Source organism: Malaclemys terrapin, chromosome 4 (assembly GCF_027887155.1).
Source record: "Malaclemys terrapin pileata isolate rMalTer1 chromosome 4, rMalTer1.hap1, whole genome shotgun sequence".
NCBI lineage: Eukaryota > Metazoa > Chordata > Testudines > Emydidae > Malaclemys > Malaclemys terrapin.
Genome location: NC_071508.1, coordinates 82,016,981 through 82,044,414, shown reverse-complemented (window position 1 = coordinate 82,044,414; position 27,434 = coordinate 82,016,981). Strand labels below are relative to the sequence as shown.

General features: G+C 41.9%; 1 protein-coding gene across 42 annotated transcripts in view; it reads right to left on the bottom strand.

Moving 5' to 3' along the window:
* Positions 1-27,434, bottom strand: part of MADD (MAP kinase activating death domain) — a 116,284-nt gene that overhangs the window by 31,876 nt on the left and 56,974 nt on the right. For 10 of the 42 annotated variants that reach the window (XM_054025559.1, XM_054025565.1, XM_054025573.1 and 7 more), the window contains 10 exons: positions 26,969-27,175; positions 20,747-20,800; positions 17,433-17,533; positions 16,767-16,850; positions 15,218-15,376; positions 11,023-11,131; positions 10,177-10,239; positions 9,669-9,789; positions 4,172-4,277; positions 3,383-3,493 (listed from right to left, as the gene is read on the bottom strand). In XM_054025559.1, coding sequence (XP_053881534.1) covers positions 3,383-3,493; positions 4,172-4,277; positions 9,669-9,789; positions 10,177-10,239; positions 11,023-11,131; positions 15,218-15,376; positions 16,767-16,850; positions 17,433-17,533; positions 20,747-20,800; positions 26,969-27,175 — 1,115 coding nt within the window. Of the gene's footprint in view, positions 1-3,382; positions 3,494-4,171; positions 4,278-9,668; positions 9,790-10,176; positions 10,240-11,022; positions 11,132-12,155; positions 12,219-15,217; positions 15,377-16,766; positions 16,851-17,432; positions 17,534-20,746; positions 20,801-26,968; positions 27,176-27,434 lie in introns of all 42 variants that reach the window. The other 32 variants (XM_054025556.1, XM_054025558.1, XM_054025557.1 and 29 more) reach the window with 7 other exon arrangements.

Genomic DNA, 27,434 nt, shown 5'->3' with positions numbered 1-27,434 from the left:
ATTGTGACAGTAACAGTTTGCCAGCATGCTGCTGCACCCTGCTAGTCTAGCAGAGCAACAGCAACAGCAGCCTGGGAACCGTGAAGCTTGCTGCATCCTCTGGCTGCCCGGGAGCCGCTGTGCCAGCTCTCCAGTTGCGGGCCTGAGGACAGGGAGAATTTAAAGAGGAACAAGCTTCCTCTGTGCTACCTGATTTCCTCCCCCAGGGCTGCAGCTCCTCGCCAAGCACAAGCCACAAGTTCAGCCACACAATCGAGCAGCCCTAAGTTTGCCCCCTGTTGCTGCCGCTAGCACTGGCTGCCGAGCTGCTATCATGAGCGCAGGATGAGGGGCCACCTCTACCGCTCAGCCAGGAAATGAGGTGTGGAATTTCCCTCGGCCTTCTCCAAGGAGGCAGCCGGGGCGATCTCCCGCTAGGTGTGGCACAGCATGCCTGCCGTCTCTTCATTGCTCTGGGTGTTGATGTCCAACAGCACCAGCAGCACAAGTCTTGTATTGCATATTTTAACTTTGTTGGTCATATTCAGTTACATCTTGTATATCAGTTTTTTCTTTGTCTTTAAACACCTACTCATGATTCATGTGTAATCTAATTAGCCTACTTGATACTTTAGGTGTTTTCTTACTTTGTGGTTCTTTAAATGTTTTATATATTAATTTAATTCCATAATGTATTTATTTAATTTAAATATATAATTCAAAATAACAAATTCTACATCTTATATTTAGACTCACAATTTGTTTAATACTGGTGCTATAATGGGGGGAAAAGTTAACTAGATCAAGCAGTGCCACAATTTATACACAATGGGTTCTAATGTGTTATCAACAGAATAAAACGTAGTGTCGTAAATCTCAGTTGTCCCTTTCTAGGGGGGGCCACTGACTGTTCTGCCCTGGTGCCTGGAATTGCTGTCGGTGGGCCTGGCCACAGCTGCTGAAGCTGTTGCTGAGGGGGAGCCATCCAGGGGTCGCCTACGGACACCACCACCAGGCTTGCCACCCAGAGATTCACTGATGTCAGAATGAATCTGCAGAGATCCTGAAAGAATAGCTCAGAGGTACAAACTATCCTCACGTCAACTGGGGCCACAAAGACGCCACAATTCCGCAGGAAAAGAACATGACATTTTCCCAAAGTGTCATGAAATTCAGGAATCCTTCCCACCCTACCCACTTAACAGTCACAATTTTGCAGCAGCCAAAGAGAGGGTTGTTGGGTTTTTTTTTGTTTTCTTTAGGGTTTTTTTTTTTTTGCTTTTTGTTTTCCTGCCTTCTTGCCCCACCATGCAGTTTCCTCTTGTTTTACAGCTTTCACTAAAAGGAGCAGTTATAACTGGAGTACAGTGCATGGTCCCCGCACTGCTTCATTGAGCCACAACTAGAGCCCATCATTTTGGAGCCAAGAGTGTAGGCTGGCAAACAAGGTTTCCTGTAGAATAATGCAGCAGCAGAGACCCAGGAAGATATGGAGACTGAAGTTGGATCTAAGCTCCCCACTTCTCTGGCACATAGGAGAATAGAACTAGAAGGTTGTCCAGTGGCCTAGCCTAGAACATTGTGAAAGCCAAGGCTCAGGGAAGAGAGCTGGACCCGCTAGAAAGCTGAGAGAGAGAGAGAGCGCAAGCATCCAATTCAATATTTTCAATTAGGTGCCATAGTTGTGTGTGTTTGTGTGCAGGTATGGGGATGGGAGTGAAGGATATTTCATGGCAATGGAATAAATTAACATTGCCATGGAACCTGGTCCCATTCTACTGCAGAATACATAAGGCTTTGCATATATGGAGCCAGGCTGAGGAGGTCCTTTTGGGGAAGCTGGGCCGAAGGAGGTGGAGAGATGTGGGAGGAGGCAGCAGTCATAGCAGGCCTGCTAAATGGGAGAGGAAGAGGCAGTACAAGTGGGGAGACTGCTTGGGGAGGGAAAAAGAGGAAGCAGGAACTGGGCTGTGGGAAGGGTGGAGGCGGTAAGGAGGATATTAGGGCAGGGTCTAAGTGTGGAAACGGGGGGGGGGGGGGGGGGGGAGCAGCAAGCATGAAGAAGCCTGGAAAAGGATGGTGGAGATGAGAGGCCAGGTAGCCTGAGGGAGCAATAGATTTTTTGGATTGTTTTGTTTTTTGATGTGGGGAGGGAGAGAAAGAAGTGAATTTTAATGCGGGGGAATGATTTTGACTGGGGGTATAATGTAAGAGTTGAGAAATTATTTGGAATTGTTTGAGTGTGTGGAAAACAGATTTGTAAAAAAATGATTGTAGGAGAAATTTATTTTGAATGCTAGGCTGAGAAGAACTAATTGGAAGCAGGGAGGAGGGGGCAAAGGGACTGACTGACAGAGTTCATAGAAGCTGATGAAAACTCTCCACCCTGAAAACTCAATATGGAATCTGAAAGTAAAGGAGAACTGCATGACACTGTGGGATGGGAGGTTTATGTTTATTTTGAGTTGTAGGAGGAACTGACTGGGAGGGGGGGAACTAATTTGATTGTATGGGTCTGCATAAAGTTTTCCATGCAAGCAGTTACAGTAGTTGTAGTCAGTTGGTATGTGACTTCAAATCCGAGTGTGACTGGGAGTTGGCTCAAGAAGTAGCCCCACTATTAAGTAGTAGTAAAAACTCTGAAAGTTTGGAAATCCCTGTCATAGAACAATTTCTCTTAATTATTTTTTATTTTTAAAACACCAAATAGTTGTAGAATTATGTTCTTCCCCTTCCAATTAGCAGTGTTTAGGCAAGCTATTCTAGCCTATTCAGAAACGTATACTGCATCTGTCACCGTGTTATTCGAGTACCAAGATAACTACTCTTAATCTTTACTCCAAAGTCAATCCCTTCAGTCCCCTGATCATTTCTCTCCTCTTTTAGGAATTCCCTCCAATTTGTTCATAAATTAACCATCAATACCAGAAAAATATAGATTGCTGTTAACATTATTGTATCAAGTTACTGTTAATCTTTTAAACAACACATAGCATACAACAGCTATATTGGGAGAAAATTAACATCGCACAATGATGCACGTAAGTCAGGAATGAGAAAGCCAATGCTGACCACGTGTACCTTGTGTGCATGCATTCTTATGGTACAGTTTTTAATTATGTAATTGCATACTATTCCTGAAATCACACCACCTGTAACCTTAGATATACATTTAGCATATTTAGTAATTCCTTCAGACTCACTATATATAAAATATCTACAGTATATTTATAACAACAGACTTGTCAGATAAGTTTTATTTTCTCAGAAAATCAGTTTGCATTTTAATGAAAAATATTTCAAGTCAAACAATTCCTGGAGTGAATTGGGGACTAGTTCCTCTATTGTCTCTCTTCCCAGGAAAGGGCAGAGATATGGTGTCATTAATTTTTTCTTTACTCACTAGGTTAGCCACTTTGTCTAGTAACTCGTTTATTTGCTGGCTCTGCACCAATCCAATGTGCGATTTCCCCATCAAACGACGCACCTTCTTCTTAATGTCATTCTTGCTCACCTAGGAAGCAAGTACAGAACCAGGTTATTTACCTTTCCCTAATCACGGACAAAATATCCAGATATCTTGGTGTACATTGCCGAAGGGGATGGAAGAACTGATCTCCTTACTCACTGTTTGCTCCACTATCAGCCATCAATTTCTCCAGACAAAGGAATAGAGTAAGCTACTGTTTAAACAGATAAGTACTCTTCAGAAACTGGAATAGGTGCTGATAAATAGGGCAAGTAAAGAGAAACCACAGGGCTGGATCACTATGTATCCCATGCAATCCTCCTATGAGGAAAGGGAATGCAATTTTTCTTCCACATTTAGAGAGGTGGGGGTGGAAGACAATGTCACTAAATGGTGTTACTGCTATTCAACAGCATTTAGTATAGAAGCATTGTTAAAAATGGCCAGCAGGACACCATGTGCCAATTACACACTATGTCACTGTGGCTAAAGTGAACATGGGTCACAAAGGGCCATTTAAGGCATGAATACTAAGGATAAATTCATGATGTAATATAGCAATCTAGCTCCCTGATTCTCATTAACACCAGTCGGGAGTGTGTGCAGCTTAATTCTTGTGACTGCTCTGAAAATGACCCCACCTTCACGTACAGTGGTACCTGGCCACACAACACCACAAGTAGAATGTCCTGTGCCTAGAAAAGGGAAGGAGCAGAGTATCACCTTCATCATAAGCATGTAGGCAAGCATGTTGTGCAGTAGTGTAGCCAGTAGGCGGTCTTCGTCATCCTCCAAGCGCTTTCGGTCATGTTCTCCCAGGGATAAGTACCTATGAAAAGAACCAGTTGTGAAACAGAGCCAGGGGTGCCTTTCATCCAACTCACTGCAGCAGTGAAGGGGGACAAAGCACTGTCTATAGGAGACAGAAGCAAAGGAATCATCAGAGCACAGAGTGGTAAATGGACATTTCCCAGTAGGAAATGTTCTCGGCAGGGTGCTCCAATCACCAATTAAAAGGGTCATCATCTCTTTCCCCACCACTAAAAACATTAAATTACTAAACTATTAAAAATTATTTAACACTTTGTATTCATAAGTTTAAAGAAAAAGAAAATCAAAGAGGATTCCGACTCAGGGCATGCAGTGGTAAAAGGGAACTGGAGAGGCATTTGTCCACACTGCCCTTTATACTCTGTTTGTTGTAGCATGAGGAGAACCAACGGACACTGCTTACTAAAAGATTTCTGGACTTGGGCACCAGGTGTGCATGCATACCCACGTATAGAATATTCATAGGGAGCATCACTCAAAGGAGGATCATCTGTTTCCCCAACAGGCCCAGGAAGCAGGTTCCCTTCATGATCTGCAGGGCCAATCCAAGGAGGTACAAGAGGGAATATAGAGGGAAAATCTAACAAACATCTTAGATGTCTGTATACTAATGCAAGAAGTATGGGGAACAAACAGGAAGAACTAGAAACACTACTGAATTATCACAATTACTACATAATTGGCATCACAAAGAGTTGGTGGGATAATTCATGTGACTAGAATATTGGTACAGAAGCATACAGCTTGTTCGGGAAGGATGGGCAGGGGAAAAAGGGAGATGTTTCCTTTTATCAAAGATATATACACTAGCACTGGGGTCAAGATAGAAGGTGGGAGGCAGACTTTTTGAAAGTCTCTGGGTAAGAATAAAAGGGGTAAAAAAGCAAAGGTGATGTCATAATAGAGGTCTACTATAGACCACCTAACCAGTAAGAAGAGGTGGATGAGGTTTTTTTTGAACAACTAACAAAATCATCCAAAGCACAGGACTTGGTGGTGCTGGGAGATTTCAACTACCCAGACATCTGTTGGGGAAATAATAAAGCAGGGCACAGATCAAACAAATTCTTGGAATTCATTGGAGATACCTTTTTATTACAGAAGGTAGAGAAAGTGACTAGGAGAGAGGCTGTTCTAGATTTGATTCTGACAATTAGGGAGGAACTGGTTCAAGATTTGAAGGTGGAAGACAGCTTGGGTGAAAGTGATCAAGAAATGATAGAGTTCATGATTTTAAGGAATGGTAGGAGGGAAAACAGCAGAATAAAAACTATGGACTTCAAGATAAGTTCCTAAAAGGTAAAAAAAAGAGTTCAGGAGAGTTGGCAGTTTTTTAAAGGGACATTATTAAGAGCACAAGAGCAAACAATCCCAATGAATAGAAAAGATAAAAAGTATGGTAAAAGACCACTCTGGCTTAACCAGGAAATCTTCAACAGCCTGAAACTCAAAAGAGAGTCATATAAAAACTGGAAATTAGGTCAAATTATGAAGGCTAAATATAAAAGAAAACAACACAAGCAGTTAGTCAGTGCAATTGGACTGACTAACATCAGTGTAAATGAGGTAGTATCTGAGGCCAAAATAGGGAAAGAACAAGTTAAGAATTACCTAGGCCAGGTCTACACTACAGAACTATATTGGTTTAACTACATCATTCAGGGGTGTGAAAAATCCAAACCCCTGAGCAACGTAGTTATACAACATAACCCCGCTATGTCGATGGGAGAGCTTCTTCCATCGACACAGCTATTGCCTCTCGGGGAGGTGAATTATCTACGCCGACAGGCAGAGATCTCCCATCGGCACAGTAGCGCTACAGTGGCGCTACTGTAGTGCTGTATGTGAAGACAGGCCCTTAGACAAGCTACATGTCATCAAGTCAGTGGGACCTGATGAAATACATCCTGGAATACTTAAGGAACTGTATGAAGAAATCTCTGAGCCATTAGCGATTATCTTTGAGAACTCATGGAGGACAGAAGAGAACAGGGCAAATATAGTACCAATCTATAAAAAGAAAAATAAGGACAACCCAGAGAATTATAGACCAGTCAGCTTAACTTCAGTACCCGGAAAGATATTGGGGCAAATAAACAATCAATTTGTAAGCACTTAGAAGATAATAAAATGACAAAACAACAGTGAGCATGGATTTGTCAAGAACTAAACATGTCAAACCAGCCTAATAATCATCTTTGACAGGGTAACAAGCCTTCTAGAGAGAGGGGAGCAGTTGATGTGATAGATCTTGATTTCAGTGAGGCTTTTGACACTGTCTCACATGATCTTCTCATAAGCAAACTAGGGAAACATAGCCTAGACGAAGCTACTATAAGGTGGGTGCAAATTGGTTGGAAAACCGTACTCTGTACATGTCAATGATTCACAGTCATGCTGGAAGAGTATATCGAGTGTGGTCCCACAGGGATCTGTCCTGGGTCCGGTTCTATTCAGTATCTTTATAAATGATTTGGATAATGGCACAGAGAGTATATTTATAAAGTTTGCAGATGATGCAACCCCTCCTAGCTCGGTAAGTGCTTTGGAGAACAGAATTAGAATTCAAAATGCTCTTGACAGAGCAGAGAAGTGGTCTGAAACAAATAGGAGGAAATTCAGTAAGGGCAACTGCAAAATACAACGCTCAGCAAGGAACAATCAATTGCACAAATATAAAATAGGAAATGACTGCCTACGAAGGAGTACTGCAGAAAAGGACTGGTGGGTTGGGGAAGAGGGGTACAGTGAATTGAATATGAATCAATAATGTAATACTGTTGCAAAGAAAGCAAACATCATTTTGGGATGTATTAGCAGGAGTGTTGTAAGCAAGACACAAGTGGTAATTCTTCCACTCTACTCAGCACTGTTAACGTCTCAACAGGAGTACTGCGTCCAGGTCAGGGCAACACACCTCGGGAAAGATATAGACAAACTGGAGAAAGCCCAGAGGATAGCTAAAAAAATGATTAAAGGTCTAGAAAATAAGATCTACGAGGGAAGATTGAAAAACTTGAGTCTGTTTAGTCTGAAGAAGAGAAAACTGAGGGAGGACATAATAATAGTCTTCAATTACATAAAAGGTTGTGATAAAGAGGAGGGTGATAAATTGTTGTCTTTATCCAGGACAAGAAGTAATAGGCTTAAATTGCAGCAAGGGAGATTTAGGTTAAACTTTAGGAAAAACTTCCTAACTGTAAGGGTAGATAAGCACTGGAACAAATTACCTAGGGAGGTTGTGGAATCTCAGTCATTGGAGGTTTTTAAGAACAGATTAGACAAACACCTGCCAGGGATGGTCTAGAGATAATACTTAGACCTGCCTCAGTGCAAGGGACTTAACTAGAAGACCTGTCGAGGTCCCTTCTGGTCCTAAATTTCTGTGATTCTATGATTTCCTATTTTCCCCAGCTGCAACTTCTTGATGGCCATCACATGGCCACAGTTGTGCAACAGTCAGCTCAGTACAAGAGTAACCCCTCTGGAATTGCTTCCCCTTGTTCTGCAGCTGCATAGAGCCTGTACAGGAAGTGGTTACTTTTCAGGCCTAGGGCCCTCACTTCTCCCACACCCCTGACTAGTGAAACAGCTGCTCTTCAAACTTTGTGGCTCCTTTTTATTCCCCACCTCACGAAATAGCCCCTATTTTGGCCTCCAGCCCACAGACTGGTGGCGAAGTGTGGGTGGCTGACTGGCTGGTGAGGCGAGGGCCTGAGAGTGGAGAACAGAACTTGATGAGTTGAGAAAAGCAAGACTGAGAGAATACAAGACAAATAGGACGAGGGGTGACAGATTAAAAGTGGGGGTGGCTCTAATGGGTGGCACTGTCAGCAAATGCCCATTGGTGCAGAGCAGGGATGGGCAAACTTTTTGGGCTAAGGGCCACATCTGGGTGGGGAAATTGTATGCCGGGCCGGGGCAGGGGGTTGGGGTGCAGGAGGGAGTGCGGGGTGTGGGAGGGGCTGCGGTGTGCAGGAAGGGGCTCAGGGCAAGGGAGTGGGGCAGAGGAGGGGTGCGGGATGTATGAGGGGGGCTCAAAAGGGGGCTGGGGTGCAGGAGGCCACTGGGCATACAGATAAGACACTGGTAGCCAGTAGCTGCTGTCCTGACTGTGAGACAGATGCCAATCTTGGTACTGATGGTGATCTGAAGGCAATCTCTGGTGCCTACCCAATGATGAGGGAGAGGATGGCCATGACCTGGATCTTGAGAATTCCTGGAGGTTCTCTGGTGGCAATGGGGGAGCCAATCCCAACACGGCAAACAAACAGACTCATCTGAAGCTCTATGTCAGGGTGGCACTGGTGCTGAAGAGGACTGGAGAATAGGCATCAGCAGTAATTGAATGACAGACACTCCAACCAGGTATCGGGAGAGGCACTAGTACCCGAGTCAGTACCAAGCTCGATGAAGGGATCTGCCACCACGACAATTACAATGCTGAAGGATGCACCAACGTCGAGTAGGCCTTTGGTGCCGGGCCTCAACCCCACAATCTGAGGCCCAGGTGGTGCCTCTCTGTGAAGCAGCCAGAAGGTACATAGGGCAAAAAACAGAGGACAAGATGGAAGAAGCCTAGGGAGGTTGTGGAGTTTCCACCACTGGAGGTTTTTAAGAACAGGTAAGAAAGCCACCTGTCAGGAATGATCTAGTCATTACGTAGTTCTGCCTTGAGTGCAGGGGACTGGACTAGATCAGTGCTTCTCAATCAGGGGTACAGAGAGGTCTTCCAGGAGGTACATCAACTCATCTAGATATTTGCCTAGGTTTTACAACAGGTTACATGAAAAGCACTAGTGAAGTCAGTACAAACTAAAATTTCATACAGACAACTACTTCTTTATACTGCTCTATATACTATACACTGAAATGTAAGTTCAATATTTATATTCCAATTGATTTATAATTATATGGTAAAAATGAGACCATAAACAATTTTTCAGTAATACTGTGCTGTGATACTTTTGTAATTTTATGTCTGGTTTTGTAAAGCAAGTACTTTTTAAGTGACTTAGGGGTACACAAGACAAATCAGACTCCTGAAAATGTATAGTAGTCAGGAAAGGTTGAGAGCCACTGGACTATTGAGGTTCATTCCGGTCCTACACGTCTATGATTCCTCATTTAACAAGAAGTGTCAAGTCACCCTGAACTTTAAAGAAACCTTTGTCCTGGCCTTAAACTAAGGGGGCGGGGGGGCGGAGAGGGAGCATACAAGGGAGAGACTGTGCAGGAGAGAATCAATTATATCAATGTCTACTAAGTTGTAGTAGTAAATGTGTTACACATAATTAAATCAAAACTTGTGAATACCCTGGGATTGCTTCAGCCCAAGGTGAAACAATGAGGAAAAAAAGACACTGCCAAAGAACTCTCATAAGTTTACCTGTCGATCATTTCCTGAGGTCCCTGGTCCATTCCCATTCCTTCTCTCTCTAACATCACAGCATCCAGAAAAGCATCTTCCCAGAACTGTACCTGGTCCCACAGTGTTGAGCGCTCCTTACCTGGGCAATATTAAATAAGAGTTCTAAGCGCTCATTCCAGTCAGATATTGGAAGATCAACTCCTTTCTTCCCATTCCATAAAGACACCCCAAGCCAAAACAAACCCACAGCAAAAAAGGTCAGTTTTAAAATTACAAACAAGAGCACAACAGAGAGAGAGAAAAGACACTCTCCTATCCTAATCTATAGTACATTCTGACAAACCTCAGACATAAGAAGCAATCTCGTAACTGTCCCTTGAGTGAACACCTCCCTCCTAAAGTTAACATTGCCCACAATGGGATGGTGCATCTCACACAGAAGTGAACAGGACAGGCCACGATGCATAGGAGTGCTGAGCAAAGATATTACTGCAAACACACAGAAGTGGAAAGAAGAAATTATTACTTAGAGAAAAGGTTTCCATTGCAGCGTCCTCTAACTGGTCCCAGACAGATCCTTTATCCCTCCCTGCACAATTCCGAGCAGGCAGGACCATGGCAGCAAAGAGAAAGGGAGAGGATGAAAAATAGGGGAAGAGAAGAGAGGGGAGAGAGAGCTGTTGATTAATGCAAAGTTCAGATCAAACAAGTTTGCAGAAAAATATGCTCGTTATTGCAGGAAACATTTAGCAAAGGGCTAGTGAATCTTCAGAGGGCAGCAGCCCTCTGTTCAGGCTGAACTCTGCACAGAACAGCAATATATTTTAGCCTTCAACACATTATCTAGCTCAGTGGTTTTCAACCCGCAGCCCCCCTGTGGGTCCACAGACTATGTCTAAGGTGTTTGCAACAGGTTGTCATTACCATTGAACAATGGTTTTCAGCCAGAGGTCCACAGACTATGTCTAAGATTTCCAAAGGGGTCTGCACCTCCATTCAAATTTTTTTTAGGGGTTTTCAAATGAAAAAAAGGCTAAAAACCCACTTATCTAGCTAAAAATCTTTTCCTCTCAGGATTCCAGAATTAATTCATACTCAAGGATATGCCAGCATGGGGCTCAGGCACACTAACCCTTATGCTAACTACAATTTCTCACCTGTCTTCACTTACTATTTTTACCCTTGACAAATCCTCCACTTCCTTCCCAAAAAAAAAACCCTCAACCACCTGAAGTGCCATTCTATTTATTGCCTCAAGTTTGGAAAGCAATGTATCCCTGAGAACAGAATCTCTGGATGCTATTAATTGGAATATGCAAGCTCCAGTCTACTCTCTGTACGACTTCTCCAGCTTCCCAAAAAATTAACTTACCCAGAAGCCCTTCATAGAGGTAAACCCGCAGGCTCACATCCTCCAGAGCTCTCCCCGGGCTGCTGCCCTTGATATCCTTCACACTGTGCTTCAGGCTTTGAGATTTACCCTGAAAAATAGGGGGAGAGAGACATCAGAAAGGCCAATTTAACAGCTATTTATAGGATTGTATCTTACAACATATTCAAGTATAAAGCCATTTTAGTTTGCAAACTATCTTTCATACAAACTATTTCCCAAATAGTTTACAGAGCTAAATAATAAATTTGAGCCTACAGTTAGAGGGAGAGAGAAATATTATGCAGATTCAGCAAGGAAGGAAGATGTTTTGGGATGTCATTTGAAAAATTATGGGGAGCTGAGAAGGTGCAGAAATACAGAATGGCTGTCCAGGATGGAACAGAAGGCTGCACAGAAGGTTCTCAAACCAACATAGACAGATTGTGTGGAGGGACAAAGGTGGCCAGAGCTAGGAAGAGAGGAAGCAAGCAGGGGGTTATAAAATGACAACATTTTATTAAAGGCTAGTACAAGTACATGGAGCATTTGAAAAACAAGAATAATTTTAAATGGAACCAGAAAAATAAATGAGCCATCAGTGGAGTCATTTGAGGATGTCCATAACATTGCTGGAGTGCTATGTACATATGAGAACACATACAGCAGCTTTTATACCAATACAGTTTGTAAAATTGGGACTTGAGGAGGATATAGCAGAGAGAAATGTAATAGTCAGTACAACTGGAGATATCAAATCCTTGTCCATGTGTTAAGGTATGAAATTATAACAATGGTGTATGTGGGTAAATAAGCAGATTAACAGACCCAAAATGTATGAAAAGGAGAAAAGAGTAATGCCGAGGATAATGCCAATATTAGAGAAAGTGGAGGCAAATGAGAGCTCTGAAATGAGGCAAAAGATCGAGATGGAGTTCAGGATGATCCCCAAGTTCAGCAAAAGCACTTCTGTAAACATGTACGTAAAGGAAGTAGAGATGAAGACACAAGTTTATTTGTTCAAGATAGATAGAGAGGCTGGAAAAGGAGGTCATTAAAGGTCACCCTGAGACGTCAAAGGGGAATGAGGTCAGACCATAAAAAGAAAATGACAAAAGCAAGTGAGCGTCCACCACCTCTTTAGGAGATTCCAGAGTCCGGCAGGTCTCACTGTTGTGAAATCTTTCCTGATGTTCATCCTCAAGGGATATCACCAAATTTAACAAAAAAACAAACATAACTGAATTTTTTCACCTACTATTACAAGTTACATCTAAAATTCCTGTAAATCATTTTTTTTTATAAAATGTATTTTTCACTATTTTTTCAGTTGACAGCACTTTGCAGAGTCATTATCACAGTTTCCCCTTTTGTGAGAATCTTACAAAACAATAAGGGAGCAGGAAAGAAAAGGGCTTATAAAACCACAAAACCAGTTTGGGGGAACTAAGGGGCTGGTACAGAAGAAGAGGTTACTCACCTTGTGTAGTAACTGGAGTTCTTCGAGATGTGTATCCCTACAGATGCTCCACTTCAGGTGTACATGTGCACCATGCACCTTCGATTGGAGATTTTAGGTAACAGTGCCAATTCGGCCTGCTCATGCCCCCTACACATCCTCATACCTCACATCAAGGCTATATAGGGCTGTGTGGGTGAACTGCCCTCAGTTCCTTCTCCTTTGCAAAGTCTCTCTGAAGAAATGCCAAGAGGAGAAGGAGGGCAGGTAGTGGAGCTCTCACAGGGGGACACATCTCAAAGAACTCGAGTTACTCACTTTGTGCAGTAACCTCTTCTTCTTTGGGTAGTGTCCCTGTGGGTGCTCCACTTCAGGTGACAACTGAGCAGTACCCTCAGCGGAATGGGGTGCTTCGGAGTAGAGAGTTTTAAGAGTATTCCCCAAGGGCAGCATCTGATCTAGAAGAATGGACCACTGCATAATGTTTGAAGGTGTGTATTGAAGTCAAAGTTGCAGCCTTGCAAATCTCCCCAATCAGAACATGTGAGTAATGCCACAGCAGTAGAGAGACACCTTGTGGAATGGGTTAATATTCTAGGAAGAAGTTTTATAATGGTAAATTCATAACACAAAATAATATATCCAGAAATCCAACTGAAGAGTCTCTGGGAAGAAATTATGGACCCTTTGAACCTGTCAGCAATTGGTATGAACAGTCTGGAAGACTTCCTAAGTGGCTTGGTTCTGTCCAGACAGAGGTCTAACCTCCACCTGACATCTAATGTATCCAGGATAGCATTCTCTCTGGTCTGACTTGGTTTCAGAAATAAAACTGGGAGATGGATGACTTGGCTGATGTGAAATTCAGATGACACGTTAGGTAAAAATTTTAAGATGTGGACATAGTAAAACCTTGTCCTTGAAATATACTGTAATTGAGGGCCTGCCATTAAAGTCTGTACTTTCCCAACTCATTGGACAGAGGTGATGGCCACTGAATCAAGTTTAGATCCCATACAGCAGTAGGTCTTTAATCTGATGGGAAAGGTTCCTCAACCCCTTGATAAACCTCAGTGTCATGAAATGAGCAAACACTGAGAATCCCTCAACTGGTGAATGAAAAGCTGTTATAGCTGCCAAGTGGACTCTCATAGATCTTGGATATAATCCTGACTTTTTCAATTCCAGGAGGTAGTTGAGAACAGCGGAGAGGGAAGAATGAGCAGAGGAAATATACCACTGGTCACACCAATGGTTGAATCTCTTCCATTTTTGAAGGTATTTCATGTGGATCCTTTCCTACTGTTTAACACCACCTGCTGTACCTCTGCAGGACAGGAAGCCTCTGTTCCCACAAACCATTCAGGAACAAAGCCTTGAGGCAGAGAACTCCCAGGTTGGGTGGACAGTATGACCAGCGTTTTGAGAGAGAAAGTGGAACTGAGGGCAATTTGCCTGCGCAGCTTACGCAGTCTCGGTGCAGGGCATGAGGATGTTTAAGGGGTGTACACAGGCTGAACAGACACTGCCACCAAAGGCACATGGGGTGCACACGCACCTGAAGTGGAGCACCTACAGGGACACTACTTGAAGAAGAACCTGAAAGTTGTTTTAACTAATTGTTTCAATTGCGTAGATGTCAAGTTGATGGTAATCCTTTACAAAAGTAACCATTAACTGAATTTTATCTCATTACCCCTAGTGAAACTTTTTGTATTATCCTCTGTAAGTCTTTTCCCCACACACCATTTATACTTTTAGTTATGTCTGACCAAGCTATTCATATAATACTTGACATTTACTTAGCTCTTTACAAATATTAAATAATTAATCCTCACACACGGCTTGGGAAGTAACTAAGTATCATCCCCCACAACCCCAATGTAATATGAACAATTCTAATCACTACATATAACAGAATAAATCATTTTGTACAAGGTTTTACAGTCTAATGATGGACATTAAGCCGGAGGGGGGACAGATCCTATTTGAACACATAACAAAGGAAGAGTCTTTCAAAGTTGCTATACGCTTAATTTTTGGGAAGTTAATTGAACAGCATAGGAGTGTTCTAGTCAATTTTGACAAGTCATGTAAATAAATGCACCAAGAGAAATCTATTTACATTGTTGGATATGGTTATGCCCAAAGTGCATATGTTTTGGAGATAAACATGTTCTGGCTAATAGTTTGAATTTCAGTGCTTATTCAGATCTGCCAACTAGGAACTGATATTTAAAGAAAATCCCTATTGACATTCAGATATTATTAGAACAATGTTTTAAAAAATTACAGAACAGCTGTTAAACCCAGGGAGGGCCACCATTCACCCACACTGAGCAGCTGTTTCAACACAATAAGGGATCATTTTGTCTTTGCTGCATAAAGCCATTCTACCATCAAGGGTAATATAAATAGGGAGGGGAGACTGCAGAAGTATTAGCTTGATTGAGAAGCATATCTTGAGAGTGGGGAATTAAATACTGTTAGTGCCCATAGTATGAGAGTGAGGAGTAAGCTTGCCATATACATAGTGTACAATATGCAGGCTCTTGAGAGGAAGCGTTCAGAGATCCACAAAAAATTTCTACCTGCGATATCAATACACTGCAGAATTCTGTCAGTGCTGATTAGCCCTTGCAATTGGATCCAGGATCCATAATACTATGATCCCTCATCCACTTTACACCTATTCAAGTCCTATACAAAATTTCATTAGAAAATCAAATGTGCCCTTACAAAGATGGAGCTAGTAGCAGAGTTTGTCTCAATTTCACTGTCTGATACAGTGTTCCGTGATCCTGTCAGGTTCCCACCATTCTCCCCACTGAAGCCATCACCAGCGTTGCTGCTCAAGTCACTGTCCGCTCCTAATGTCTCTCCAGAGCTGTTACTAACCTATGGAGGAAAACAAAGCAATTTAGAATGGCTTCTTTTCTTCATTAGCACAAGATATTGTGGAGAGAAGAGATGTCAAGAGTGTCACCCTAAAGCTGAGTAAGACACCAAGGTCCACTCTTCCCAACAACAGCACACTGCATTTCTATCCTGTGTCATAGGACCCTCCCACCAAACCCTACCCTACAGAAAGAGACAATATTAACAGACTGTTTTAAAAGACATTTAAAAATCCTTTGAGTTAACACAATCTCAGAGCCCATTCAAGTTAGACACAGACAGCTAGGTTGTTTTCCCTATCCCAATAGAACTCACCACCTTACAGGTCAGGAACAGGGCCATGGAGACTTAGATACTCAGATTCTAAAAATTCCACTTCAAAGAAATTCAGAAAAGAAAGCTAGAAAGCTCGTCTGGCAGGGTCCCCACAGTGGAGAATATCAGACAAGAATTGTAGCCAAGAGAAGGCTCAATCCCTTTCACCTAATAAATTCTCTTACTACTTTTTTTTTATTATTATTAAAAGAGAAGAGATAAATCTACCCAAATTTGGATCCTACAGGCCATTACAAGCAAACGTGTATGTATATAAATGGCTGCAAGTGTGCCTCTGCTCTAGGATGTAACTTTAGAAAGTTTATGACATTCTTTATACACTCAAAAAGAAGAACAGGAGTACCTGTGGCACCTTAGAGACTAACAAATTTATTAGAGCATAAGCTTTCGTGGACTACAGCCCACTTCTTCGGATGCATATAGAATCGAACAAATATTAAGGAGATATATATACACACATACAGAGAGCATAAACAGGAGGGAGTTGTCTTACCAACTCTGAGAGGCCAATTAATTAAGAGAAAAAAAATTTTTGAAGTGATAATCAAGATAGCCCAGTACAGACAGTTTGATAAGAAGTGTGAGCAGACTAACACGGCTGCTACTCTGAAACCTGTCTTTATACACTCAAGCAGCTCCAAAGTTACAGGTTTGTGTCTTCTGTGAACAAACCCCCCCCACAAATGTTTTATCAGCCTGAGGTCTTGTTTTCAAAGTGACTGCAATCTAACATTTTCACAACAACATTATCTATAGGGGGAATACAGAAATGTATACAACACCCAACAGCAAAGAGCACTGCATACATGAGGGATACTTGCTCACAGAAGGAACATATGTCCATATGTAAGGTACACATGCACACCACACACTCAGAGGCTGTACAGGTAGAACACACTATGGAGACACTATCAGAGCAGACAATACACAGAATGTAGACAAAACGAGTACACCCAACCCACATACACAAATACATGCACGCACGCTCTATATACACTCTTCCACCACTGCAAAAAGTCAAGTACACCAAGATTCCACTTTGGCCATGTCCTACCACTGTGCTAACTTCAGAATCCTGGCTTGTGCTTCGGATCATAACAGCCGGTCCTGCACTGGCAACAGAGTCCAAATCACTCTTCTGCAACCAGACAAACAAACATAAAGGGGATAGGAAGAAAAAAAATCCATGTTATAGATTATCATTTCTATCAAGAGTGCCAGACGACATTTACCACTACTTTTGGGGTCTCTCTCTTAGAGAAGCTTAAACTGCAGGCCTCAGATGTTTGCTGTGTGGAGCAGGACCGGCTCCAGTGTTTTTGCTGCCCCAAGCGGCGGGGGGAAAAAAAAAAAAGCCACGATCAGCGGCACTTTGGCAGCAGCTCTACCGCCGCTGCTTTATTCTCCGGCGGCAATTCGGCCGCGGGTCCCTCGGTCCCTCTCGGAAGGAAGAACCCGCCGCCAAATTGCCGCCGGAAGAGCCGCCCCAAGCACCTGCTTGGTGCGCTGGTGCCTGGATCCGGCCCTGGTGTGGAGCCAGTCGAAAGGACAGTCTGCCCCCAGCAATACCTTTTCAAATGAAAGCTATGTGATTGGGCAGACACAAATATTTCCAGCACTGAACAGGAGAAGAGTTTCACCAAATGAGAGCACTTGAAAGGTTCTCTCAAACTCTAGAAAGCTGCCCACAAGTAAGCAATGGAAGCATAAAGACACTGACCTGAGAGCCTGATGTCAAACTCAGGCCGCTGTCTGCACTGATTTGGGATTTTTTCTCGTCTGTCTCTCCCAGATCAAAGAAGTGTTTCACACCTTCTGACCCTGGAGAGAGGGAAAAGACATTCATTACTGTAACAGGGAAAGGCATTGTGGTTTAAGGCAGATGATAGACTGGGAACAGGAACAGTACCAGGAAGACAAGCCAGAGCTTCTTGTTCTCTAGTTCCTTGGTACTGTAAACAACAACAAAGCCCAGCAGGTCACATCTGCCATCCTTCCAGTGCTACTTTGTGTCTCACAATGCCCCGAGGAAGCAGTCCAACAGTCTTAATTACTGACTGTCAGTAAACAGTACCTCTCGGCAAGACCTATGGTATCCATTCAAAAGAGACAGAACGAGAGAACAAACAGGTCTCAGAGTCCAATTACAACAAACATGCGGAGCAGTCACTACTCAACTCTGGAAAGCCACTTCCTTTGTTCTTGGTAAAATAACTGACATCTAATTATTTATTAATACTGCCAGTGTCATTTTTTTGTACAACTAATTGATTGTCTTCTTGTGCTGAATTTGTTAGGTTGCCAGCAGCTGTTACCACAGCAGTTTTTCCTAAACCAAGTGATACATGGTATGACCACGCAGTCAAAGAGCAGACAGTAGTAATTAGTGCCACACAAATAAGAGCGTCAAGTGAGATGCTTTTGGAAAAAATTACAATATTGCATGTTACTTCAAGACATATATGAATACATAATGAATGGCGCTCCAGAGTTTGCAATCACATAGGTCAATTGTGAGAGAATTTCAGCAGGTCTGAAGGCATGCATTCACTAGCCTACTTCATCCAAAAAGAAAAAAGAAATAGAAATGAGATAAAGAGCTTTATGTTAAGGTCCCCATGCAATACTGAAGCCATGTTCTCTCCCCTCCTCTGATGGGATGACAGAAGGAAAGAGAATGGAAGGAAAGAGAGAGAGAGAAACAGAGCGTGCGCCTGAGGAAGGATTTGGAAAGCACTGTGCAATGGAAGTAAGAAGGCAGGAGAAGAATATACTACAGATTGTATACAGGTAACCACTAAGCTCAGAAGGGAGAAGCTGCTGAACGCAACACTTCTGCCATATCCATATCTGCCAACTGTTCAGTAACAGGGACACATGATAAGCAGCTGTAGGATTTTTCTTATATACTCGTGATGCATATAGATACAATATCCAGTAACTCTACAAACAATTCAGCAATACCTTACACAGCAAAGATACTGAACTAGGAACTGAGAAGAGCATTTTTATGTTAGATATCTATCACCAAACAATGCTAACATTAGAGAGTGAGAGAAGCATGTGTGAGAGAGATAATATACATGGTGTATATAAAGATTTATGGGCATGAGTTTGGGATGACATTACTCATGAGTAGCAAAGCCGAAAATTAGCTGTGCAAACCACCCAAAAGGCTGTACATATTTGTTCTAGACGCATGTTCTAGACTGCCACCCCATCAAGGATTCTCTATATATTTTGCCAAAAGTATATTTCAGAAATGTTATGTAGAATACAAAAAAATATTTTGGTACTATATTTTGTAACCCTCTGCATAAAAAGCCAGATGCCTTAGTTACTATAAATCAGTGTCCAGGACTCAAAAGGAGAGGAAAAACTACAAAAAAGTACATTATATATACCTCAGTTACCTAAAATACCCTTTCTATACATAACTTGTTTCTAGCCCTAGAAAGTCACAACTTTTGCATATCACACTGGAAAATGAGAAATCTACTATTTCCAGTGGTACAAAGGTACTATTGCTAGCCCTGAGTGGTAATGAGATATGGGATCTTTTAACCTATCACTAGTGCAAGAATATCTATTTTTAGTCATGGGTCCTGGGCAAGCTTTTTTTTTTTTTTTTTTTTTAAGGGGAAAAATTAGGAAACACTTGTGGCAAATTGATTTGGAAAGTAATTACAGCTTATGGAAGCTGTTCTTAGATTTGAAATATTAAAAGCATGATAAATGTAATTTATCACACTATCGCCACTATACACACCTCTACCCCAATATAATGCGACCCGATATAACACAAATTTGGATATAACGCAGTAAAGCAGTGCTCCGGGGGGGCAGGGCTGCGCACTCCGGTGGATCAAAGCAAGTTCGATACAACGCGGTTTTACCTATAACGCGGTAAGACTTTTTGGCTCCTGAGGACAGCATTGTATCGAGGTAGAGGTGTATATTGTATTTTGATTTTATATATTTATATAGACACACACACTAGTTACATATAAAACACTGTGCCATTAAAATTTATCAGGATGTGACCAATCCCCACCCAGCCTCCTTGGCTGTTTGTTCTTTCCTCTACCAGACTGGTTTGCTATTTGTCAGTCTTTTGTTTTTTTCTTTCCCTCATCCATTTTAAGAGAATATAGTTCCTGCCTTGCAGAGCTTATGTTTGGTAAGCACCTACCACATTGTGGACATAAATCAGTCATAGACATGTGTGTGTGTGTGTGTGTGTGTGTGTACATACACACCCACACACACTGTATATCAGAGAGAACGTTTTATAGTATGTGTGCGTTAGTTTTAGAAATAGTTGTGTGCTACTATTATAGCTCATAACTATAAAAATCAAGCTCTGTGAAGACTCTAAAAGCAGTCCTCAGCTTCCTAATTCACAATTCTTCCTTTAGCATGGTACCCAGAACATTTTATTGGAAAGACTCATCCTAATTTTGTTTTAAGCTAACACTGGCACTAAATACAATTCTTCACATATCATGGATCCATATTTCCTCTTCCCCAAAGTAATTTCATGCTGCAGTTCAATAGCAATCAGAAATAATCTACTGGGAGTTGATACCAGAGAACATAAATCTGTCATTGCCGGAGAATTGCAGGAACAGAGAGCCCTTCACACCACAACATTCAGACACCAACTGCTGTTAATGTCAAGGTACTGTCAGACAAAATTGCCTGACTGCCTTCTAAAAAGAGGAGCTGGATTTTCATGGCAAAATTCATTCCAATTACTTTTTACATCAAGTGGTGAGGAGGTTTAGGGAGGCCTTGTACTGAGCAGAAAGCACATTTCCTCTTTTCTCTTTGCACAGAGAAACACGGGCACTTGATTTCTCCAGGGCACACTGACCTACTTGGGCTGCCCTAGGGCGCAGGATTTTACCTGAACTCTTTGGTTGTGTGTGCAAAAGAGCATGTGCTATGGGTGCACACTCACCCCAGGCCTGGGGAGTTGGCAGTTATGGGGAGGCTGGGGGAATCAGTTTCTACGTTTCATCATTTCCTTACTCTGTTTTTCCAAAGCTTTTTGCTTTTTCACTTCCTGGTGCTTGTTCCACAATTCTACCAAAGATGCAAGCAGGAGAAAAAGAGAAAGAGTCAAAGACTGGTCAGACAGGAGAAAATGAAAAACCCAAAACCCCCAAAACAACCCACCCACCCTTGTACCTCCAAACAATCAGAAATTAATGACAACTAGTGAGTGAAGGATTAACACCATTCAACAACAAATCAATGTTAGGAGTACAGAGCTGCATCATTGCCTATTTATTTCAAAAATTAGGGATGATCTGATACAGTGAATCAGCTGAGCAAAACCAAAAACGGTTTTTAAAACCAAATCTGCCCAGCAGAGTTCGTCTCCTTTCTTAGGAAGGGCTGATTTAAAGATGGACAGTTGGGTATTTTATCCCCAACATTTAGGTTATCACAAAACTTAATATTCATGCCATGTCATTGTCAAAGAAATGCGCAAAAGAAACAGCATTCCTGGTGAAAAGGAAATTGCATTTTAAAAACTTTCCATTGTCAGTAATCTTGCTTATTACTAACACCACAGAAAAAGATTTTTTTTTAAAATAAATAAATAGGTGATTTTTTTAATTGACAGTATCCTCATAAGTGCTGAGCTCCATCTACTGGCCAGTCCTAGGTGCTTTTCTGGCCAGGATATATATAAAAAATAATAGAAAAATGGAAGAAAAAGGAGCAAAAACAGAAATCAGGATTCCAGTCATGGCAAATGCTACCCCAAAGACTTGAGGCAGGTCACAGTTCTCTTTCCAGCTGTGATGGAGAGGATTCCAGGGACAATACACAGTGAAGAGGTAGGCCCCAGATTTCAAATTGCTGTGGGGGATAAGCTACAGTGATTGAGGCAGACAGCAGCGGGTGAGTGTTGGGAACATGGCTGTTAGCCAAATGGGTTTTATTTCTGCTTATTAGCTATGACAATCATGACTGATGGGTGTTCCCTCCACATTGACAAGCTGACAAACGAACAGGACACTTTTTCCAGGTTAAACAGTATCCTGTAGGCTTGGCTGCAGTTTCCCATGGCTGAGCACACCAACTGGCCTTCTCTGAAGTGTATTTACTATACGCTTTTTTTTAAATGCTGCTTCACAGTTTTTAAAGCCTTCAACCCTGTGATGGTTGGGGACCTAAACAGCAACCTTTTGTTACTAGGGTACCTTTCCTGAGTTACCTACCAGTTCATCAGTTCTTAGAATGTTTATGGTACATGCCAAGATTTAGAGTGATCCAAAAGGGGATTTTGAGAGCAAAGGGCTTCATGGCATCTAAAAACAGCCTCAGATTATACTGTGAATTATTCTTTAGCAGAGAAAGGGAGTGGTACTCGGATAAATCTGAGATTGGCAATTGAAATTCAGAGGCTTGGGCCTGGCAAAAGAACCTGAACAGAAGGAGAAAGTAGCCAGGAAGGATCTGGTACAGACAGCTTAAATTGCCTGGGTGGTACAAAGTCTTTCCCTTTGGCAAAAAATTACAAGGAGTCCAGTGGGTCTCTAAATATTAAATACTCCAAGCCCAAGACTTCAGAAAACACTAGACAGTTTTCACCTTGGTTTACTGTCCTTCTGAGTAGGTTCAGTAATGACACTTGATATCAAAAAGCCTTCTACTGGGGTACAGCCTGGAGCCAAGCCAAAGAAAATATCCCAAGGAAGCCCTATTTTCAGAAAATAAAGAAAATATTTTTGCTCTGGGTCTTCCCTGTCATGGTTACCAGGACAGCATTAAGGCCCAGCAACACACAAAGATGGAAAATAAAATAGGCAAAAACAAAGATAAAATGCATCAAAAACTTCTTTATGGTGAAGTCTTCAGAAGCAGGTCCTGACCCTGCCAATGCCATCTCAGAGCTCTCTGCAGGCCAGGAATCCTCCAAAAGGACTCAGTGAGAAGGTCTGTCAAAGACTGGCTAGAACCAATGGAATGCAAACTACACACATTTCCTTTGAAAGAAAGCTAGAAAGTATTTCAGCGAGAGAAACAGCCTGATAGGAAAAGCAAAGGAAAAAATGTGCCAGCTACTGACTTTAAAAATGCTCCCCATATCAAAATTCCAGTGAAGGCACACAGTATGGGAAGATGCCTGAAACTGGTAGTAAGTAATGCAAAATCTCATAACATGTAAGTGACTGATGTTCCATTAGGAAAGAGGCCCAGACCCCACAACATTTATAGAGAATTTCCTGTTTAAAGTATTAATGCAACACAAAAAGAAAAGACCCACTTTGTGTTGAAGAAGCTACCACTCTCCTAGTTAGACAGAAGAATGGCAAACACAAACAGAAAGAACTATGATATTAGGCTTTGCCATTGCCAAGGATGGAGAGCACATCAATTTGAATACAAGACATTCTGAAGATTTAAATGCAGACAACTATTCTGAGAAAGGTCAAGGACACAAGAGTGGTTCACACTGGAAAGATTTCCCCTTGAACTTTTGAGAAGTTTGTCATCCCCTGCTTGTCTTACCTGTAGTATACCATAAGAACTGTATCTAACTAGTTGCCATTATTACTAGATGTCAGGTTCCATCACCAGTTAATAATGCACGCATATGGGCAGCGGGCAGGAAATGGTGCTGCACATGACACATTCCATTCATTCTGATCTATTTTATTCCCCTCCCCCCCCCCCCCTTTTTTTTTTTTTTTTAAAGACTGAGGCAAGCAGATTTCCGTTATTCAGAATTCCCCTACACAACAAGATTTGCTTTACTGAGAGGCTTATTTATAACATTTGCCTTCAGCGGCTTTTATATATCTTGATGCTGTAACTATCACCAAAACTTCCATATACTTTGTTATTTTAACAATTCACTATATTAAAAAAAAGTCTCTTCCCCCCAAAAAGAGCTGACTTGACAGAGAAGACAGTCTATGCATCACTTCATAAGGAATTTAAATACATAGTCAAATGCTTGGCTGTGACCTAAACTCTGGTCATGTACCTCCAGGGCCCTTTGAGTTTCTTCTTATATCTTCCATAAAGATCAAAAGGAAACCATAATACCATAGCAGCTTTGAATGGCTTACTTGTAATGCAAGGTGATCGCCAAAAATACGATATCTAGTGTAGTCATCCAACACAGTCCTGCAGATCAAGCCCAGAACAGGAGATATCTCATCTAATCTGAGTTTGTTAGCTTCACTAGAGAAAAACTGTGTGGTGAAAGCCTGTGTGGTAAGATCTACAGGGTAATCTAATCTCTGATCCTAAAAAGTGAAAGGAAAAAGTTTATCAACTTCCCACTGAGGTGGACCAGGATGCCTAAAAGCAATTGCTGTTGGAGCAGATGAATTTAAATTCAGGGTAGACTAGTTGCAGAATAAACTGGCCCAATGGAGAAGAGCAAGAAAGCAGCTAAGGTGTCAGAAACCAAGTCTTCAAAAGAAAATCTTCTGCAGCAAGGCACATACGATGTCAGGAAATTTTATTCTACTAGGGGGATGAATTTCTAGCTCTCTCTCCCACGAGACTGGTTCATCATCTCCTGAGACTTATTTCATATTCCAACTGAATTCCATAGTCCAAAAAGATGGCCCATGTTTTAACATCCTTAATATCCCAATGGGAACCGAAAACCTGGGACCTACTCTCTTGAACAAAGTAAAAAAAAGCCATCGAGTAATGATTGGAGAAAGCACATATCTTCAGTGGAATTCCTTTGGCAGATCCAAACAAGGAACTGGTCACAGATGCCAATTTATTTGGCTGATGAGTTCTGGAATCTCACTCAGTACAAAGGATCTGTAACATGTCTGAGGGAAGGATGCATATAACCTGGTTGGAAATAAAAATGTTTATTTCTTCAATCAGTTCAAGCCATTTTTCACGGGTCTGGACAATGCATCCTTTGTCTCTTATATGGAAACACGGAAGGACCAAGAAATTTTGGTTGAAGAGGACAGCTCTGCTGAAGCCAACTACAAGCCATTTCATATGTTTAAGTCAATTCACCTATTATGAAAAACTAAACATCCAGGCCGGCTGGTTAAGAGGCAAATTGTGCCAACTGGGAGATTGATGGCTCCCCCTAGAACTCAATGCTGTCAGCATTCACTGATGTCTCCTGACATTAATCTGCTTTCTTCACCTAAGCTCCTATGACATTCCAATCTGTTATGCTGGCTCAAAGCTATGGAAGACCATGGAGCTGCACAAGTGTCACTGAAGGCAGAATTTGTCCAATAAAACCTTTAATATTATTGACAATGCATGATCATTTAAGAACCTAGCCTGATTTCCAGATGAGCCTACAGGGCTCTCTTTTATTGTAAACTGAACACAACGGAGATAAAGTCTGAAACAAATGTGAAATCCTATTATGCCATGTTTACAGACACCTTTTAGAGTAGAACTGCACTTTAAGAAAACATGGCTTTAGTGACAAGGTAAAACTTGTCACCTAGAGGCTATTCTATAAGAGACATATGGACAGCTTTTCAGACTGACTTTTTAAAAAAATCCAGATTCTTGTCCAGTTGCTTCATTCCTTCTTGCATCAAATACCCTGAAAAGACAGGTAGCGGACATTGGGGCTATCAGGAGCAGTTAGAAGCTAACCTGTTCCCTGTCTTTAAACAATTAGCAGTGCACACATGGCTGCTTTTTTGACAGGAACAGTTTCAATAATAAATATTAAAATAAAAAAAAACATTTCGGACTTCTGTAGCACTACATCTTTTAAGTCATGTTGCAAACATGGATTGACTGATCCTTATGACACTCCTGTGTGCAAGATAAAGTATTAGTTTCAGCGAGGAAAGGACAGCCAACTGTCCTGTCACCGCTGCTTCTTCATTCTCAACAAGAATCCCAGGCAAAGAGCTTCCACCTTTCTGAGTTCCCAGCTTTCCAGCTGAATAAAAAAAAAAAAAAAAAAAAAAATCTTCCTTTTGTTCTTTCTGCAGAGGAAAAAAGAATCCAATGTAACTTAGAGGCATTCAAGCCCCTATAGTTTAATCATAGAAATAAGATCACTTTTTATTTCCCTGGGGGATTTCCAAGTAAACTGAAAGCCTTCACTTGTGCTATCGTTCCTTGGATCAACTCTTGAATCAAGGATCCATACTAGGTCAGAGGTCAAGGATTCAGCCTCCCTTAAGTGGGACTCAATCCAAACAGTGGCCACTATATGGGCGGAGATTGTGGACGGAGGGGAAAACGTCTGCACCTGTTTAGTCATATGAGTATCTGGTATTCTCTCCACCTTGTACAAGTCACTGTAGACTGGATGTTGTAGCCTCATCAGACTCTGCCTTTGGGTGTTGAATCCTCTGTACAATGATCCTGTAAAACCCAGCCTCCCTTTGTCAAGCTATACATAGTGATGCTCTGGACCCAGTCTATCAGTCCCCATTACTGGAGATGATGAGAAGAAAAAGGAATTTTCCCATTTGATGATCAGATTTCTTACCCAAAGATACAATAATCTGGACCCTTCCTAAATCTTGTTTGCTGACCAAGTGAAGATCTTTTCAGATAGTATAAACAGAGATTGGAATATACCTGCTAGTTTTCCTATTGTCTTTTCATTTTTCCCCCCATTAAAGAAAAAAGTGTGACTGGAGAAATTTCCAATAGCCAGCCTTGCAAGAACTGTTTAGGTAGGCAGGCAGTCTGCCTGCCACAATGTGAAAGAAACACCCATCAGTCCAGATTACTGAAGTTGAAGAGCTGAAACCTAAAATGTACAGGAAGTGAAATTCCTTTCTAAGGATTTTGCTGTTCATGATTAGCAGATCCCTGGGCCCTATTTCTATTGGCATACATACCCCAGATAACTTTCTCCCAGTTATAGTAAAGAATGACAGGTATTTTTTGTTTTATTTAGTCCCTATTGTGTTTGCTATTTCCAAGATCCTGCAGACCCCAGAATCATGTGGCCATCTCCCTCAGGTCATTTTATGACTCCCAAAAAGTGTCAACCTGGAACATGCTCAGGATTTTATCAAGTGTCAACGTTATTTGGTAAGGGTTTAAAATGAAAACTTCTCAAAAAACAAATTGCCCTGGGAAATATTCCTCCACGAGTGAAAGAAGAGCAGGTATGATTGGTCCTTGTGATCCAGGTGTGAATGAAGCACGTTACTGCAGCAATGAAGGCAAGTGTGTTAAAATGGGGAGGATGCAAGCAGAACCTAATGCTAGGGAAAAGCCCCTCCTCCTGCATTCCACATGCACATCAATACACACCAATGGAAGCAATAAAATTTTCTTCCTTTAGACTCCTTGTGTCAAACTCCCTTGTCCCTTTTCCTGCAGGGCTTGGTACCCTTGGCATGAGCTGGGGCACTGGCAGTTTCATTGTAGGCTTCGGTTCTGCCCTCATGGCTAAACCAGGGTCCTTGCCAATCGGAGTGGCTGCTCCATCTGTTGGACTTCGTTTTCTTTTTTCTGGTTCTTTAAGAGAAAGGAGAACAAGAAGAGAAGCAGACAAAAAAGTGTAAGACAGCGGAAAGAAGAGAGTGGGGGGAGGGCAGAAATAGGAAGGGAATAGGGAGAAAGGATGGGGCAGATGGTGTTAATAAAGCCTAGTGCCTAAGACAGCATTAATGCAGAACAGTCACTTCTCAGATTTAGAGACTCAAATAGATTTCACCATCAGCAGCACTGTGAAAAACAGGGACTGAGATAAGCCCATGAGCAGCCAGACTTGTTT